The 18,705-nt window shown below is 40.6% G+C and overlaps 1 protein-coding gene across 2 annotated transcripts in view; it reads left to right on the top strand.

Annotated features, from left to right (window-relative positions):
* MAP4K4 (mitogen-activated protein kinase kinase kinase kinase 4) overlaps positions 1-18,705 on the top strand; it is a 190,176-nt gene that overhangs the window by 86,339 nt on the left and 85,132 nt on the right. For both annotated transcript variants that reach the window (XM_015422706.1, XM_015422700.1), the window contains exon 3: positions 4,633-4,689. In XM_015422706.1, the coding sequence (XP_015278192.1) occupies positions 4,633-4,689 (57 nt within the window). The remainder of the gene's footprint in view (positions 1-4,632; positions 4,690-18,705) is intronic.

The following is an 18,705-nucleotide window of genomic DNA, read 5'->3' as shown; positions in this document are numbered from 1 at the left end:
GATCCCCCCCCGAAATGACCTCTGAACATAGCAATAGAAGCCAATTACAGCTGCCGAACAGATGCAATGTTTTTCAGAGTTTCATGATTTCTAACAAAATCACTTGCTTTTGAAGAATTAGAATTGGGAGCATTTGATGTTGCAGGGTCAGTGGGAGCTCCCTGAAGACTAACATTTTCTATCTGCTGTAATTTTGATGCAGTTCATAGGGAAACAGAAAATGCATGTTTACTGTTGTCCTTTAATTCATGACATTGATAATATGTGGTTTCTTGACCTTATTTGAAAGTAATGACATCGCGATCTATGACCAAATGGGCCATTCGCTCTATATCAGTTAACATCTAAAACATCTGATATACTGATGGTCAAATTATCTTTAGCCTTTCTTAGGACAGATGAAACAGAGTTCTCTTTGCTTATGAATACAATTGGTGATTCACATATGACTGTGTAAATGGGAGCCATTGGAAAAAGTTACCTTTGTGATTATTTGAGGTGACTTGAAAGCTCTGTTGTGTTTCGATCTCTAGCTCATTCACATATTCAAGGCACCACTTGATGCGACACTGATTTTTTTTTAACAAGAAGCAGCAGATTGAAACAGGCTGACTGAAAGTAAACCCTACTTTTATATGTATTTTTTTTTAATTCTCCCAGTGGTTGAACTTTTAACATGGGGCTACTTAGTGCTCATTTTCACATCTTTAGCCCATACTTACTACAAGCTTCAAGGAACTATGGGTAACATACATAGTTCTGCTCTATGATCCATATGATCCATATGATCCACCATCTGAGCTGGATTAAGCTGAGAGAGAGAATGACTGCTTGAGGGTCACCCTGTGAACTTCATAGTCCAGTATACTCTCATATGTGCTAGTGCAGCCTTTAACCACTATGCCACACTTTGTCTACACACTAGATATCACTTGATAATTTAGAGCTGAAGTATGAACCATCTGCATTGAGAAGCGCAGTGGTTGACGTGATATGAGGGGGCTTGATCTAGAGTGACCTTTTCACATAGGGAATTTTATCACTTGATATCTCTGTGAGTGCTTTGTTGATTCTTTGGATTTTATGCAAGATCTCGTGTGCCTAGTCTTGAACCTCTCTTTGATCAAATTGTTAGACTTAAATGGTTTAATGAGGAGTCACTGGAATATGGTATGCTGAATCTACATGGGAAAAAGGCAAATAAGAATCACTTGCATTAGTTGGACTCTACTGTCAAAGCAGAAGCCAAGGAAACTGCCTATGTGTGGCTTTCACACATGTACCTCCCTATCCAGGCATGGATCATAGACTGAGTAACATGACTACCTCTTTGCAATTTTAGGAGCAATATTTTAGGCGGAACTGTGGACAGGGAAGACAGATTCTGAATGGAACTAGATTTTATCTTTAAACATAAAATGTGAAGAAGGAAGATAGATAAAAGGACAAAGCAGTAAAGTGCACCAGGATTGGAGGATATACTAAAAACTAGTAAATCACACAGATTTGGGGAATGGTCAATATACAATTTGAACAATTCCTTGTGGAAGCCATGCTTCTTAAGTTAGATAAATTCACCTATGGCTTGCTTGTCCATGAAGGGTGGATGTGCAGTGTTCTCAAGAGAGATGGGGGAAGTGGGGAGATGGAGATGTTGAAGATGAGGAGCAGAGAAGTTGAATGGGAGGGATTTGAGGCTGTGCTGAGTGGCTCAGAAGATTCGGAGTGCTGTGTTTGAGTGAGAGATGCTGGAGATGGAACTGTGGGATGGCGGAGGAGACAAGTGCTGAGGCTTAAGGAAGAAGGAGGAAAGATTCATATGGTACTTGGTTCCTGATGAAGATGAGGAGCAGAGAAGTTGAATGGGAGCGGTTTGAGGCTGTGCTGAGTGGAACTCAGAGGATTCGGAGTGGTGTGTTTGAGTGAGAGATGCTGGAGATGGAACTGTGGGATGGCGGAGGAGACAAGTGCTGAGGCTTAAGGAAGAAGGAGGAAAGATTCATATGGTACTTGGTTCCTGATGCTCATGTGGTCTCAGAGTTTCAGTGTGAGTGAATGATCTGAGCAGAATGAAGTCTTTTTCTGTTGCAGTGGTAGAGAACAGCCTGGTCATGTGACTGGACCTAAAATGAAGAGTTCTGTCCTTTTTTTGACAGTGGCAGGGAAACAAAGTTCAAGGTACTGATATTACACTGAGGCGGATGCTGATAGGACAGGAGATGAAGTTATCCTTTTGATAGGATGATTTGGTTAGGTTACTGGGCAGGGTGACTTGGTTAGGTTACTGGACAGGCCTATAATGTAAAGGATTCTGTTGGTGGATAAGGAATGTAAGACAACAATGTAAGAATGTAAGTTCAAGGTACTGATATTACACTGAGGCGGATGCTGATAGGACAGGAGATGAAGTTATCCTTTTGATAGGATGATTTGGTTAGGTTACTGGGCAGGGTGACTTGGTTAGGTTACTGGACAGGCCTATATTGTAAAGGATTCTGTTGGTGGCTAAGGAATGTAAGACAACCCCTCACATCCAGGCCTAAATGAACAAATGTTACTTGCACAAGTACCATTTGTTCATTTAGGCCTGGATGTGAGGGGATCCCCTATAGGATAAATCCTTGATAGGGGTGTGTGACAGCTTTCTCTTGGGAAGCTTTCTCTTGGGAAGCTGACTATCTTTTCAAGAGATGCGCTTGATTGCACACAGGCCTGATTATGATTTACTGGTTGGATTCAAGATGGTATGTCTGTGTACCTCTGTCTGCATAGGGCCCTGGGATCTTAGGGAGGTCCTGTGTTTGGTGGGGTCGGGGTCTGTGGGTAACACTTCCATTGAATGTTCTTTGCTTTTGATTGTATAGTTAACAGTATCTCAGTGTAGTGGGGTAGGGATTATGAGCAATATACCCATAGGTGTTGTCAGAAGAATGAAACTAACATATACAGTTCTTCCTTTATCTAATAAATGCACCAGTGAAACTGATTGCCCCATTCATTGGTGATATGCTCATACATGCAAAATAGCTATGAACAAAGCATAATATGGTGTGTTTGTTCTAGGTGGTCAGCCATGTTGGTAGAACAAATTTAGAGTCCAGTGGCACATTTAATATCAACAAAGGTTTATTCAAGGTATGAGCTTTCATGTTCATGCACACTTTTTCGAATTTTATTCCATTTCAATGTATTTGAAAAAGTGTGTATGCACACGAAAGCTCATACCCTGAATAAACCTTTGCAGGTCTTAAAGGTGCCACTGGACTCTAAATTTGTTCTATGGTGTGTTTGATTTATTTTCTGGTTTTGCTTCTTTTTAATTTGTCTGTTCCCCTATCACACTTCACATTAAAATCTACTAAGGTTTGTGGTTTTATGCTGGCTTGGAATGAGGGCAGGGCAGTGCTGCTAAACTGGAAAAGCAACAGAGACCCCATTGATACTAGCTGGATACACAGCTATTGAATACATTCCTGCACTGTTGAAAATCACTGGGAATTATGCTGCACAGTTAAATTTTATGTGAATTGCACTAATGTGTTTTATCAATCAACTAAGTTTCTTGACCTAGTTGCACTGTTTTTTGCTTAAGAGGCTTACAATGTCATCCTAAGCAGAGTTACACCCTATTTAAGGCCATTAATTTCAGTGGACTTAGAAGGGTGGAACTCTGTTTAGGATTATTGTCCTGTTTCTCAAACTAGTTTGCTATAGATGAATTGTCAGTGTATCTTATGTTCAACATGACCCCAACAGTGGATACTTAGAACTGATGGACTGGGACCATGTAGAGTGAAGGGAAATTTTTCAACAAACTTGGGGGGGGAGGAGAGCAGGTTTGCAGAAAAATCTGACAAGTTTTTAAAAATGGGGGGGGGTTAACTACCCCATGTGATCAGTGGTAGGGAGGAGGAGCTGAGATGCCTTGAGACAGCCCATGAATGCCTCTCCTCTAGAGGCCAATTGGTGGGGAGGAGAAACAAAGCAGAAGAAGAAGTGGAGTTGGCTTTTATACCCTGCTTTTCACTACCTGAAGGAGTCTCAGATTGGCTTACAATTGCCAGGACCCAGTGAGTGGGTAGGTTTGCTGGTCAGGGAGCTGGGGGTGGAAGCAACAGCATTAGTGTTGCCAGGAGGTAGGCCACCCAGCAAATGGCTGGCCCTCCAGGCAAGGGAGGAATGGGAATCCCCTGAGTCCTTGCTTGTGCTATAAAAATGACTAAATTGCACTGATCAGTTAAACTGATCAGTTGATTATAACTAAGTAACTATACTGTAGGTTATAACTAAGGAAAACAAACTTCTGTTTTGGGGTTGTGTAAGTATATTTTATGATGACCACTGCCACACCCTCCATCTGCCCCTCCCCCATGCTGTGGAGGCAGCATGTCTGTTTGTCTCACGCCTCACTATAAGCCGCCTGCAACTTGAAGGCACTTTACACTCACAAATATATTTTAACACTAAATATTCTAAAGTATCTTAGAACTTTTGAAAGTAATGCACATTTAAAACAAAAATACTGTGGACAAGAAAAGGTGAAGAAAGCTTGAGTTTGCAAACTCCCTAATCTTTCCTTTTAAAGAGAAAATTGGATTGCTAATTGTCCTTTCTCTCCCCTCCCCCCTTTAGGGTCGACATGTCAAGACAGGTCAACTGGCAGCCATCAAAGTCATGGATGTTACGGAGGTAAGTTCAGAAAGGTACCGTTATCCTAAAAATACTTTTTAGAAAAGGTTTTGTTCATCCCTGAATTCTTCATTTGTTTAGGAGAGGGATCTCAATGCTGATTTCTTGTCTGAGTGCCAAAACAGAAAGAATTGTGTTTTGGTCTGAAATGTAATAAATGTATACCCTTTTTAGGTTAGAAAGGAAATGTACCCAATAAAGATCCCAAAGGCCTAAATGCAGAAACATCTGCTGAAATGTTGCGCACATTTGTTGGCAGAATTCAACAGCGTAAAGCAGCAGTTGTAATGGACTCAGGAGGGTTTATTGTGGAGCTTCATATGAGAACAGAGAGAAATAAACATATACATGTACTTAAAAATATAAATGTACTTAAACCGTTATGTTTTAATAGCTTTAGTTGAAGGCGGTCATTTTTTCCTGCCAAGAAGCATTTTAGACATCTAAAAACGAAATGATAGTTCTGAGAGGATAATATCCACTGTTATCACACAGGCAAGATTTATTCATCAGCTGCATTTTATTAACTCAGCCTTGTCTGAAGCATTTTGAACCAAGCAAGCCTGCTGCTTGAAAACCAAAGCTCATTCTGCTTTGTGAAGAATAGAAGGAATTTTAATTGGAATAATGGCTGAGCTATGCTAAATTGCACTTTAGAGAATCTCAGGTTTGCTTGTTTGAGAGATTTACCTAAAAATTTAATTTTATTTCTATTTTTTTACTGGCTTAAATTATTTACCTTTTTGTGTATTTGGCTATGCAGCTGAAGCCTCTAGCAGGTCTGAGGGTTTGTGGGGAAGCAATTTTCAGAATTAAAGGGAACCAAGGAAGCAAACAGTGGTAGTACTTAGTTAAATCTATGAATCTGTGTTGCTGCAGAGGAACAGTGTTGTTTGCCAATATATGATGTATTGTATGTTTTAAGGTACATGCTGACATGGATGGGCCAGGCTAGCCCAATCTTGTTAGGTTGGAAGCTAAGCAGGGTTGGCCTTGGTTAGCATTTGGATGGGAGACCACCAAGAAAGTCCACGCTTGCTATGCAGCAGCAGGCAACAGCAAGCCGCCTCTAAACATCTCTTCCCTTGAAAACCCAATGAGGGGTTGCCGTAGGTCGGCAGTGACTTGAGGGTACTTTCCCATCCATATTTTAAGGACTTGTGTGTTCTGAACACGCCATACGATAATCTTAAAACCTACTTTAAAATATTCCCAGTGAATGACACCATTACACTCTCTGTAACTAATGTAGGGGTAAGGCAGTTCACCAAAAGTCAAGTGGTTTCTTAAAGCTAATTATTGATGTGCCTACAGTGTGGGGGTGGGCGGGCTGCAGTTCAGTAGAAAATTGACTCAAATCACACCCTTTTGCATGAGTTCTTTCATGAGCAGAGCAAGTTGCTTCCTTCTTTGTTCCCGAGGGTCCTTCAGTCCTCAGAAGCAGCTTGTGCAGAGAGAAAGGGAGGAAATCCATTTCATGAACTTCTTACGTTCACCACTGTTAAGTCTGAGCCATTCATTTCTTATATGTTTTTATACAGTATTTATAAACAAACAACTTTTTATACAGCTGATATATTTATTTAAAAGCTCTTAAAGGTTTTGTGCAATTTGAGGGTAAGTCAAGCTAGTGGAAAGAACTCTTTAATTTAAATATTAAAAAGACGAAATAGGGAAAATATGCAATTTTTAAGGGGAGAAAAAAGATTAGTATAGAATTTAAATGGTACAAAACTTTTTAAAAAGTGTATGTCATATGTTCAGGTCACATGAACTTGAAACTGGATGTGTAAAAGAGATTTAAGCACCTAAAGTCTCTTATCTTTCCATAGCAGATGTAGGGGAACATATTAGTGAAATGATTGTTCCTTTGGCAAAACTACCTGCTGGTGGTCAGCTTATTATAAACCTCTCTCAGTTTTATTTATTTTTTTTCCCTTGCAAGATGATGATGTAGCACATAAAATTTGTGGGTCTAAATATAATATTAATCTTTATAGTTGGTTTGCTGCTGCTCTCTTTTTTTCTGAAAGAATAATTCTTATTTGCATGAACTAGCACTGGTATGTATAATTTGTGAATTTTAATGAATATAATCACATTTGTACAAGTCAGCCAAAGAATTTTGCTTTTTCTATGTGGAAAAGTGTTTCAGTTCTGTTCAGCTGCAGTTAGGTAAGACCAGGTTTAAATGAAAAGAAGATAATTTGAACTGTATACAAACCCTTTTCATAGCACGTTAATAATATGTGTGGTAAAATACATTTTAGAATGCCATTTAAGATAGCACTGTTAACATTCTTTTTGGTTCTGTAATTTGGTCAGCAACTATTCATGTTTGTCATTTAAACTGTGCTCACTTTGCTTTGTACTTTTATAAAGCTACAATTTAAAAAAAATGGATTGAAGCTTTCCTTTTCACTTAACAACTCTAGGATTTCATAAGCGATACCTGAGCTATGGAACAGTCCTTGGAGTAAGGGGTTATAAGAGGTGGCCACCACCTCAGGATTGAAAGGGAGCCTTATTATTATTATTTTTTTAATAGGCTAATGTCAAAAACTCATCTGACTCTGTTTTTTAGGAATGAGAGGCAGGAACTCTCCACCTCTGGAGAAGGGGACAAGGTGGGGGCAAGAGAGCGATTACAATGCTAACTCCTTTACTGGGAGTCATCATTCTGATCTCCCCACCCCCACAGGCTTCTTGCTGGATCCCAGCAGCAAATCCACTGAAGAAGAAGTGTTGTTTTTATACCCTGCTTTTCTCTGCCATAAGGAATCTCAAAGCGGCTTACAATCGCCTTCCCTTCCTCTCCCCACAACAGGCAACTTGTGAGGTAGGTGGGGCTGAGAGAGTTCTGAGAGAACTGTCACTGGCCCAAGGTCACCCAGCAGGCCTCATGTGGAGGAGTGGGAGAAGCAAACCCAACTCTCCAGATCAGAATCTGCAGCTCTTAACCAGTACACAAATACACTTAACCAGTACACTAATACAGTGCACAATATACTACACAAATATTTGAGAGCTGGTGTGCTGTAGTGGTTAAGAACGGCGGACTCTAATCTGGAGAACTGGGTTTTATTTCCCACTTCTCCACATGAAGCCTGCTGGGTGACCTTGGGTTAGTCACAGTTCTCTCGGAGTTCTCTCGGCCTCACCTACCTCATAGGGTGTCTGTTGTGGGGAGAGGAAGGGAATGAGATTGCAAGCTGCTCTGAGATTCCTTTGGGTAGTGAAGAGCAGGGTCTAAAACCAGCTCTTCTTCCTCTTCTACATTATGCTGGCTCTCCAACAGCAAATTCATTGAGCTGTTTCCTTGGGGGGAAGGTAGGGATGTAACTCTTCCCTCTTTTGGTTTCCTATCTCAGGGGGGTGAGAAGATCAAAGAGGAAAAGTTCTTAAATGGTTTTGTGGGACGTAGTGAAGCCAGGTGATGTAACAGGGTGATGCACTTAACTCCATGATTCTTTCCGGCTCACAATTCTGTCCGTGTTTTGCCTCGGTATTTAAACTAGTAAGAAAGTTTCTTATTTGCAGAGCAAACCCCTCTTCCAATCAACAGCTGGGACTGGTTAGAACTTTGGTCAGGACATTTTTGAGTTGTGGCCCTGCAGAATCAACAACCCTCAGAAACCTGACTTGTACAATATAAATACTTTATTTAAACTTTAAAAATAACTGAAGCTGATATCGTGCTCACTGTATTGTTATGAGAACACTAAAGGATAGAATCCCTCATTGGGTGTGTGCTCACTTTTCTAAAGGGATCATTGTTTACAAATATTTGAAAGAGTCTTTGAATGTATGACTCTGTTAAGATCTCCTTGTAAATATGGGTTGGTCTGAGATGGAGCCAGTAAAAGCACATGAGGAGGCATATATGTTCTTTCAGTCTGTTCATGTTTGAAATTCTGAACAGGACTTATGTGATGCTGCTCAGTGAATATTTTCCCCCAGAACTTTTTTTTGGGCATGGCATTTTAAATTGTATATGGCCAGATCCTCTTCATCCTTAAAATTTTGACTAGTTCTTGATGTAATGTTAATGTTTTTGTTTCCTGATTCTGGAGAACTCCCGGGAAAATTAGTTTTATCTGTAATGTTGCTGTTTAAGTTCCATTTCTTGGCTTCACTTTTTATTTCTAGTCTGCTCCATGCAGAAGTAAACAGTTGAATACAATAACCCGCTTGGTTGTAAAGGAAGAATTGGATTACTTTTCATTGTCCTCCTGCTTCCCCCGCCAACTTGTCCTGAAGTGAAGTTTGTTTAGCCAGTGTCAACATTATATTATTGCCCCCTTATTCATCTGGATTTGGGTTCCCTGCAGTATTTTACACCAATGTTCATCTAATTCTTCCATGTAACAGTGATAGTCTGTGCAGTATAACTTTTATTTGAGCGGATCAGACCTATAGTCACATTAGCGGAATTCTCTTTGGATGGAGGCTACTTTTTCTCACACCCGCAAACTTGTATCCCTGTTTATATTTTGTTATAAAAAAAAGAGTCTCTAAAGTTGTTCCAAGAATTCTGCCTTGCACCTCCATTTTTCTTTTGGGGTCTTTAGATTATTCCAAGTTGAAAGCTGCTTTTCACTCAACAGAAAAGTCAAACTCCATAATGTCAGGTATGCTAAATTATGCACATTGTACAAAGTGTGTTTGAATCTCTCCTAACAAATTTGATTTATCAAAGGCAAACTGTGTTCAGAGCTGGAGCAGGTAATAATTTCAGGGCCACCTGTGGGTGCTTGGTCCTGATGTCATGCAGATAGGATTCGGGACACCTTGGATTCTTAGGAATCCGGGCATCCCTGGGTACAGCCCTGGGCATCCCGTTCAGCCATTGGAAGGGCTGTTACAGTGGACAACTGTAACAACTTCCTTTAGAAAAGCCCAGATTTGGCATAATCCACTGGAAACTGATTTCTGCTATGTATGAGCCACACACCACCAGCATGCCTAGATCTCAGTAGTCAGTGGGATATGGGAGTGAGTCTTAGACTCATTTGGGCTCCCGCCATGTAGAACAAACTACAAGACCTGTGTGGTCACATGGATATGGTTTGTGTTGTATACGAGACTCGAGGCAGCAGGTGAACAGTGATAACAGCTTTATTCAACAAGTTAGAAGACATCAGATTGAGACAAACAACAGAGCAACAGGCTCCTTTTTAAACCGTCCGGGCTTGGCAAGCCACGCCCCCATGTCGGATAACATCCAATCAGATATTGTACATAACGACCAATCACTTTTGCTTCCCTCCAGAACTTCCTTGGTTCTGATAGGTTGGTTTTCAATACCTTACATCAGACGCAAGCTCAATATACATTAATTCCATTCCATACATAACAGTTTGTGAATTTTTTTATCACATACCATGTGCTTATGCTATCTTTTCATTCACTTTGTGTGGTTTGTGGAATCTGAACTGGCCTTTAAGTGATTAATTATGTACTTCATTCTCACTGATGTCGCAGTTTAACTTTCACTGAACCTTTAGATGTAGCTGCTGCAGCTGCAAATGGTTCCACATTTTTCTGAAGACATGGGAATGACAGTCCTTATTCTCAAATGTTGTATGTGTTTGTGGAGGGGGGGTGATCAGTTGTCTCACCATTAGTTGCATTAGTATGTGCTGATCTTGTTCTGGCTTCTCAGATAAATATATTAATTTTGGTTCTACAAGTCAGATTTTAAACAGGGCTTCCTCTGACCCCATGTCGTGGTTAAAAAAAAATGCCATGGCATCGTAAACTAGTTTATTGTGCTGTAAAGCTTTTACAGGCAACAGCATGAAGTGAATAGGATGCCCATGTCATAATAAAACTTTTCATCTCTAAGGTGCCACAATTCATGGCATAGTTTTGCTAGTGCAGACTTAACACAGTTCCTCTTCAGAAAAGTTTAATGTTCTGTTAGCTGTTGAATGGTGAGCTTCGTAGACTTGCAAAATGAAGAACCCTCTCGCTCTGCATTACTGGAGCTCTAAGCTGAGCTGAAATCCATTAATCTCTCTCAGCTGTTGCAGTCTGTTCTGAAGTTCCTTATGGATGAAAGGAAGTCTTTGATAGTTTTCTGTCAAGTTCCAAAGGAAGTTGAATCAGGGCAGCATCTAGCCTTTTAATGCATGACTGTGGAGCATGGCAGTAGTGGTACAGTTACTCTTTGTGAGCCAGCTCTGAAAACGTATTTGCACAATTTTTTTTTTTTTACCCCTTTTGGCTTGGTTGTAAGAGTCTTTTGTTCCCTTAGGTAAGACTAAGCCATAAACTAATTCCAAGCTGATAATGCTTAAATTTAAGAGATTTTGTTTTTTTTTAAAGAGAGCAAGAGATTTGTAACTCTTGAATGAGCAAGAACTTTGTTTCCTTGCAACTCAGCATATTCGTTTTATTTTTTTTAAAAACCCACAAGCAGTGACTAGTTCTGGCATTGATTGTAGTCTGGGTGTTTTGATAAGATGCATAATGTTACACCTGTTCATGTTTTCAAAACTATGTTCCTTTTGCAGATTAGGGAGGAAGGGTGAAAATCACTAAAAATATCTGGCAAAAGTGGTACTTCCCTGTCAAAGGTGTGATTCTTTTTCCTTCCATTCCCTCAGTGGAAAATGTATTTTGTTACTTGGTATATTCATATATTTTGTAAAAAGAAGGAAATTCCCATGAGTTGCTCTCTGATTTAAACTGTTTGTCCCTGTACTCGTGTACCCACAGTAGCATTCATTTTGAGCCAAGTTGTCTTGGAGCATTGTGGCTGAAATGGCAAGAGGTAGATTTTTTTTTCTTAAAGAGACAAGCCCAATAGTTTCCTTTTATGTAGAAGCTGTAGCTATGGGAACCCATGCACAGAAGCACAAACAGGCTACTTTTAATGATTTAAACCACTACCTCCCCCTGTGAGCTCTTTCATTTGTCTGTGGTCTTAGAATTAGTGTTTTGAATTGTAGATCATCCCCTGAATTATCTTTCTTATTTGCATCTGCCTGGTTCTGTTTATCAAGACATTGTTTTGGCTCTGATCTTTGATTTTTTTATATATACTAAGGAAGGGCTGGAGATAAGAGCTTCAGATGTTCCAAATGTGTTGTTTGTCAAAAAGCTATTGAAAATAGCCCGTTTCATTTATGATGGAAGGTGATGAGTTAGTGAGAATACGTCATATCCCCAGTCAACATTTTTTCATCCCACAGGAAATCATTCTTCCCTTAGCTTCATTTCCTCTTTCCCAAAAGAAAACACAAGAAGCATGCTAGTTACTAGACTTCCTTCCTCCTGAAAGTCTTCTCTGTAAAGATCTGCATGACACAACCAGCGCAAGAAGAGGTGAAACATAGAAAACACTTTCTGCAAAACCTTGTATAGCAAGATATTGATACCTTCCCACAGAAGGGAAATGTACAATCAGAGATGTACAGATTGTGGCTAGCCAGCTTTTGTTTTCTGATAAAAGGTAAAGGTTTCCCTTGCTCAAAAACCAGTCGAATCCAATTCTAGGGGGTGGTGCTCATCTCCGTTTCCAAGCTGAAGAGCCAGCGCTGTCTGAAGACGTTTCCGTGGTCCTGTGGCCGACATTACTAAATGCCGAGGCGTGTGGAACACTGTTACCTTCCCACCGAAGTGGTACCTATTTATCTACTTATAATTTCTTGCTTTCGAACTGATAGGTTGGCAGGAGCTGGGGCTAGATACGGGAGCTCACTCTGTCACGCGGCACTAGGGTCTCGAATTGCTGAGCTACAGACCTTCTGGTCTGCAACTCAGCATCTTAACCTCTGAGCCACCGCAGCCCCATTGTTTTCTGATAGCCAACTGCAAAGTCCAGTCCCACCACATTATCACTTGTAACAATTAAATAATTCGTTCTGTCAAATTGGACCTCATAGTAACTGTGTTAATAAAAAGTAAGCACATTTAAATTAAACAAGAAACTGTGTGAAGAAGGGAGTACAAGGTGTCTTACTGAAAGTGAAATACATATACTAATTCAAATAAAAATCAGGTTATTAATGCACCTGACTGGCTGTGCAGGTCAAGTCAAAACCAAAGCAAAAATGCTTATGGGATTATCACCAATCTGATATGGAGCTATCAGATAATGTAAGTGATGGTACTGAGGGTAATACTGAAGCAGACATGCTCTAGTGACTTCAGTGGAAAAGAGATGAGTTTTGTTGAACTAGACCAGTAGACAGCATATGCGTGCCCATATGCACAGTTCTTTGAACTAAGTGTACTAAACTTAGCAAGTCAACACTTTTCAGTGCCTTTGTTATCCCCCTAAAATTTAAGCAATGGAAAGAAAGTGCATGTTATGTTATCTTTAAATTTTTACAGATGGTATTTTAATAAAAATGTTGCATGAAGCTTTGGATTCATTTGAATATAACATTTATACCACATTTGATTGATTCCCCCCCCCCCAAAAAAAATTGAGTTAATGTATTTATTGCTGTTGGGACATAAAATTAAAATGGGGTATTTTTACAAAGCATAAATCAAAATAACCATGCTAAGTCAGATCACAGTATATTTAGGGAGCTGAAAATATTTCTGGTTCATATATTCCAAAAACCACATATCTCTGCTGTTCAGCAATGTTTGACATCTTTCTGAACTGAAAGGGTGTGATTTTGATGCAGGCTCACATGACGTCACCAGCTGTAAGACCTGATCTCACAACCTCAGTCTGTTCATCAGCAAACAGTGGTGGCAGTTTTGACTTGAGTATTGCTCTAAATCCTTTCTGGTAACACACTATGATCATATTGCAGGATGTAGTAAGGTGACCTACATGTCAGGGATTTTGTAGACTGGAATTGGGAAGGTAAGATTCACTTTTCTATAATTTATCTTCTTATAGCTTCAGAACAGTACAGGTATATTTGCCTGATCAAAGGACATGAGTTATACTGTCTTTTCTTGGCAGAATGGTGATGTTCTGTGGGATTTAGCCAAACGACTAAGACTGGGAGTCACTGCTAAAAGAGTCTTTGGATTCCTACTGTGCTTATTGTGCTACTGCTTCTCTATCATAGAATCATAGAATGTTAGAGTTGGAAGGGACCTTGCAGGTCATCTGGTCCAACCCCCTGCACTCTGCAGGAGCATAGCTGAAAGATAGCCTGACATACCTACAACATACTCGAAAGATGGTCGTCCAGCCTCCGCTTGAAAACGTCCAGCGAAGGAGCATCCACCACCTCCCAAGGCAGACTGTTCCACTGCTCAACCACTCCTACAGTTAGGAAGTTTCTCCTGATATTTAGCCGGTAACGACTCCCTTGTAATTTCCACCCATTAGATCTAGTTTTGCAATCCGGAACAAGAGAGAATAGATCTGCTCCATTTTCTACATGACAGCCCTTCAAATATTTGAAGACTGCAATCATGTCCCCTCTAAGCCTTCTCTTTCCCAGGCTAAACATACCCAACTCTTTCAGCCTTTCCTCATAAGACTTGGATTCCAACCCTCTCACCATCCTGGTTGCCCTCTTCTGGACACGCTCGAGCTTGTCAACATCGTTCCTAAAATGTGGTGCCCAAAACTGGACACAGTACTCCAGGTGAGGCCTGACCATAGCAGAATAGAGCGGAACTACCACCTTCCTTGATCTGGACACAATGCTTCTGTTAATGCATCCTAAGATTGCATTAGCTTTCTTCACAGCCACATCGCACTGCAGGCTCATGTTTAGCTTGTGATCAACCAGAACACCTAGATCCCTTTTACATGTGCTGCTGTCAAGCCAAGTCCCTTCCATTCTATATCGGTGCTTTTGAATTTTTGTACCTAAGTGTAGGACTTATCTCTATTTAAATTCATTTTATTTGTCTCAGGCCACTGTTCCAGCCTATCTAGATCATTTTGAATCCTGACTCTGTCTTCTTCAGCATTAGCAATCCCACCTAGCTTCATGTCATCTGCAAATTTGATAAGCATCCCCTCTATGTCTTCCTCCAGGTCATTTATAAAAACATTGAACAACACTGGGCCTAGGACCGAGCCCTGTGGCACTCCACTCGAGACTTCCCTCCACGTAGACGCAGAGCAATTTATGAGCACTCGTTGGGTACGATTTTTCGACCAACCATGAATCCATCTTTCATTACAGTTTCTATGCATTTGTCTCGGACAGATGTTAGGCTGACTGGCCTGTAATTTCCTGGTTCCCCTCTGGATCCCCTTTTTAAAAATTGGTGTAACGTTTGCTACTCTCCAGTCTTCTGGTACAGCAGCTGAATTTAGTGATAGATTACATATATGAGTTAGTAGATCAACAATCTCACATCTGAGTTCCTTAAGAACTCTCGGATGTATGTCATCAGGACCTGGAGACTTATCAGTTTTGAATTTCCCCAGTAGGTTAGACCTTTATCTCTGATCACCTCAATTCAGCTCAGTTCTTCAGACTCCCTTCCTGAAAATAGGAGCTGTGGCATGGGTACATGCCCCAAACTTTCTGCAGTAAACACAGAAGCAAAAATGTCGTTGAGCTTCTCTGCCATCTCCCCATCTTCCTTTAGCAATCTGTTTTTTCCTTTGTCATCCAAAAGCCCCACTGCTTCTCTGGCTGGTTTCCTGCTCCAGATATATATATTTTAAATGTTTATTGTTTGTCTTGATGCTTTTAGCAACCCTCTCTTCAAAATCTCTTTTTGCACGCATAATTATTGACTTACATTTCTTTTACTAGAGCCTGTGGTCCGTCCTGTTCAATTCATTGGGGCAGACCTTCCACTTTTTAAAAGAAGCCTATTTATTTTTTATAGCTTCCCTGACTTGCATTAACCACGCAGGTCTTATTTTAGACTTGGCAGTGCCTTTTGTAACCTGTGGAATGCATTCTGTGTGGGCTTCAATTTGTGTGGTTTTAAATAGGTTCTGAGCATCCTCTAGGGATTTGACTCCCTTGTGATTCCCCTTCAACTTCTTTTTGACTATTCCCTTCATTTTTGTAAAGGTTCCTCTTTTGAAATCAAATGTGACAGTTTTGGACTTTAGGGATAACTTTCCATTGACCTGAATACTGAACTTAAAAGCATTGTGGTCACTGATCCCAATTGCTATAATGACCTCTACATCTCTCACCAGGTCTTGAGAGCTGTTCAGAACCAAGTCCAAGATCACTACACCTCAGGTTGGCTCTGTGACCTATTGTTCCAGTGCACAGTCATTTATGATGTCTAGGAATCTCATTTCTACAGCAGGACTCAAGCACATATTTAACCCGGTCAATGTGAAGGTAGTTGAAGTCTCCCAGTATAGCAATATTATCTGCTTTAGTCACCTCCCTTATTTCCTTCTTTATCTCAAGATTAGTCTCAAGGGTTTGATCAGGTGGGTGATAGTTCATCCTTACTTTTAAGTAAACCTTAGGGCCCAGTATTTCCACCCAAATCGCTTCTGTTGGGGAGTTACTTCCCCTGATGTTTTCTAACTTATTTGATTCGATGCCCTCACAACACCAACCACAACCCATCCTTCCCTGTCCTGCCTATAGAGCTTATACCCAGGAATGAATATATCCCATATATTTTCCCCATTTCACCATGTTTCTGAGATACCTACTATATATAAATTGTCATTGAACACCAAGCACTCCAGCTCCCCCATCTTGGCTTGGAGACTTTTTGCTTTGGCATATAGACACCTATAATGTGTTTCCCTCTCCAGTAACCCTCGGCCACTTAGTCGCCACACATGGCCCTCAGTCACCATCATGCCCTTGCTCCCAAGTACTAATACACGCCTATCAGTATTTCCCTGAGTGTTTACACAGTCATCACTTTGGACTGACTTGTCCTGAACTAGAGGCTCCCCAGCTCCTATTGGCTCCCCCCCCCCAGATTAGTTTAAAAGCTGCTCTGCCACCTTTTTGATATTGATTGCCAGCAGCCTGTTTCCCTTTTGGTTAAAGTGAAGCCATCGCTTTTGGACAGGTTCAGCTTGTCCCAGAAAGTTCTCCAGTGCCTAATAAATCTAAACCCTTCCTCCTTGTACCACTTCCACATTTCACATCCATGCATTGAGACCCCTGATCTATGCCTGTTTAGCTGGCCTTGTGTGTGGAACTGGCTGCACTTCTGAGGATGCTACCTGGAGCATGAGAGAGAATTTCAGAAGAAAAGCTTATGTTTCATAGATTGCATCAAAGCTCTGTGGATCATGAAAAGCTATGTTTGGTTTTAAAAGAAGTGGGTATGCAACAGCATCTGATTGTTTTTATGTACTCTGTACTCTGGGAAAGAAGCTACTGTTAGGTCGAACTGCTGAACTACTGACCTTCCACAGCCTGCAGTTCAGCGTCTTAACCACTTGAGCCACCGCAGCTCCATTTAGATAAATTTTAAAAGATTTAGATTTAGATAAAGGCAAAGTGAAAATTGTTGGAACAAAAGTTTACAGTTTGAGATTTGTAGACGATACCACATAACTGGCAGAAAATAGTGAAGGGTTGAAACAACTCCTGATGAAGGTTAAAGCTGAAAGTGCCACAGAAGGATTATAGCTGTACATGAAGAAGACAACAGTAATGACTGCTGAGTAATTACACAACTTTAAGGTTGACAGTGAAAAAATTGAGACTGAAAATCTTGATTTTCTGTTCCTTGGCTCCATCATCAACCCAAAGGGAGATTGCAACCAAGAAAGCAGAGGTGATTGTGACTAGGAAGGGCACCCAGGAAGGAGTTAGAAAAGATTTTTAAATGTAAGGATGTATCACTGGCGACCAACATCAAGATAATACATACTATAGTATTCCCCATTACTGTGTATGGGTGTGAAAGTTGGACAGTGAAGAAAGCTGAGAGGAAGAAGGTTGATTAATTTGAAGTGGGCTGTTGGAGGAGAGATTTATGAATACTGTGGGCCGCCAAAAATACAAATAAATGGGTTCTAGGCCAAATCAGGCTTTAACTCTCCCTAGAAGCTGACATGACCAAACTGAGGCTATCATTATTTGGTCACATTATGAGAAGACAAGAGTCACTGGAAAAGACAATAATGCAAGGAAACGATGAAGACCTAACGTGAGATGGATTGACTCAGTCAAGGAAGCCATGGCCCTCAGTTTGCAAGACCTGAGGAAGGCTATTAACAATAGGACATTTGGGAGATTGTTCATTCATAGCATCACTATAAATCAAAAGCACCTTGACAGCACTTAACACACACAGAGTTTCCATTGCTCCTCATACTTATAAATTATCTTCCCATGAATGCCTGTATTAATTTCTCTGTAAATAGCTTGGGAAGAAGATTGTTTATGATACATAGATAAGGTATTATTTTTATACTTTAACAATGAATTGTTCTGAAATGTTCATCTGTTAAGTCTGTAGCTATGCTTGGAGAAGGATCTAGAGATTACTAGAAACTGTTCCACTGACAAAAAAGTATCAGTTTTGTTTTCTGACTAGAAGGCTTTTGATGAAGCCTGCCCTAATACTTAATTTAATTCTGTAAATGCTGTGCTTCACTCACCACAGAGGAAATGGAAGCCAAGAGCTTGAAAAGGGTTTCTAATTCTGCTGAGTTTAATGACAACCATAGTTTGCCTAATATTGAATACTAGGAATAAGGTCTGTTGTGGAAATAAATACAACGAGCTCTAGAAAGAGGCTCTAGGAGAGTGCCAAGGCCTTAGGCACTCAGCGTCAATGTGCTATGGCAACCTCAGCAGGGTATAATGACACAGAGTCCACCATTTTCTCCAGAAGAACTGATCTCTGCTACCTGAAGAGCAGTTGTAATTTTCCATGATCTCCAGCCCTCACCTGGAGATTGGCAACAATTGTTACCCAGGAGGAAATGGCTGGTTTGGAGGGTAGAGTCTATAGCATTGTACCTGTCTGAGGTCCCATCCCTCATCAAACCTCACCTTTTCCAGGCTCCACCCCTCAAATCTCCATGAATTTCCCAACCTGGAGTTGGCAACCCTATCTCCTTCCCAGCCAAGCATAAACCTGCCATTATCTGCCCCTCTGATTTCAGCTTTGCATCTC

This window comes from Gekko japonicus, unplaced genomic scaffold (genome assembly GCF_001447785.1).
Source record: "Gekko japonicus isolate JY-2015 unplaced genomic scaffold, Gekko_japonicus_V1.1 scaffold1177, whole genome shotgun sequence".
NCBI classification, from domain to species: Eukaryota; Metazoa; Chordata; class Lepidosauria; order Squamata; family Gekkonidae; genus Gekko; species Gekko japonicus.
Note: the sequence above shows the minus strand (reverse complement) of the source record. Positions and strands in the feature narration are given on the sequence as shown.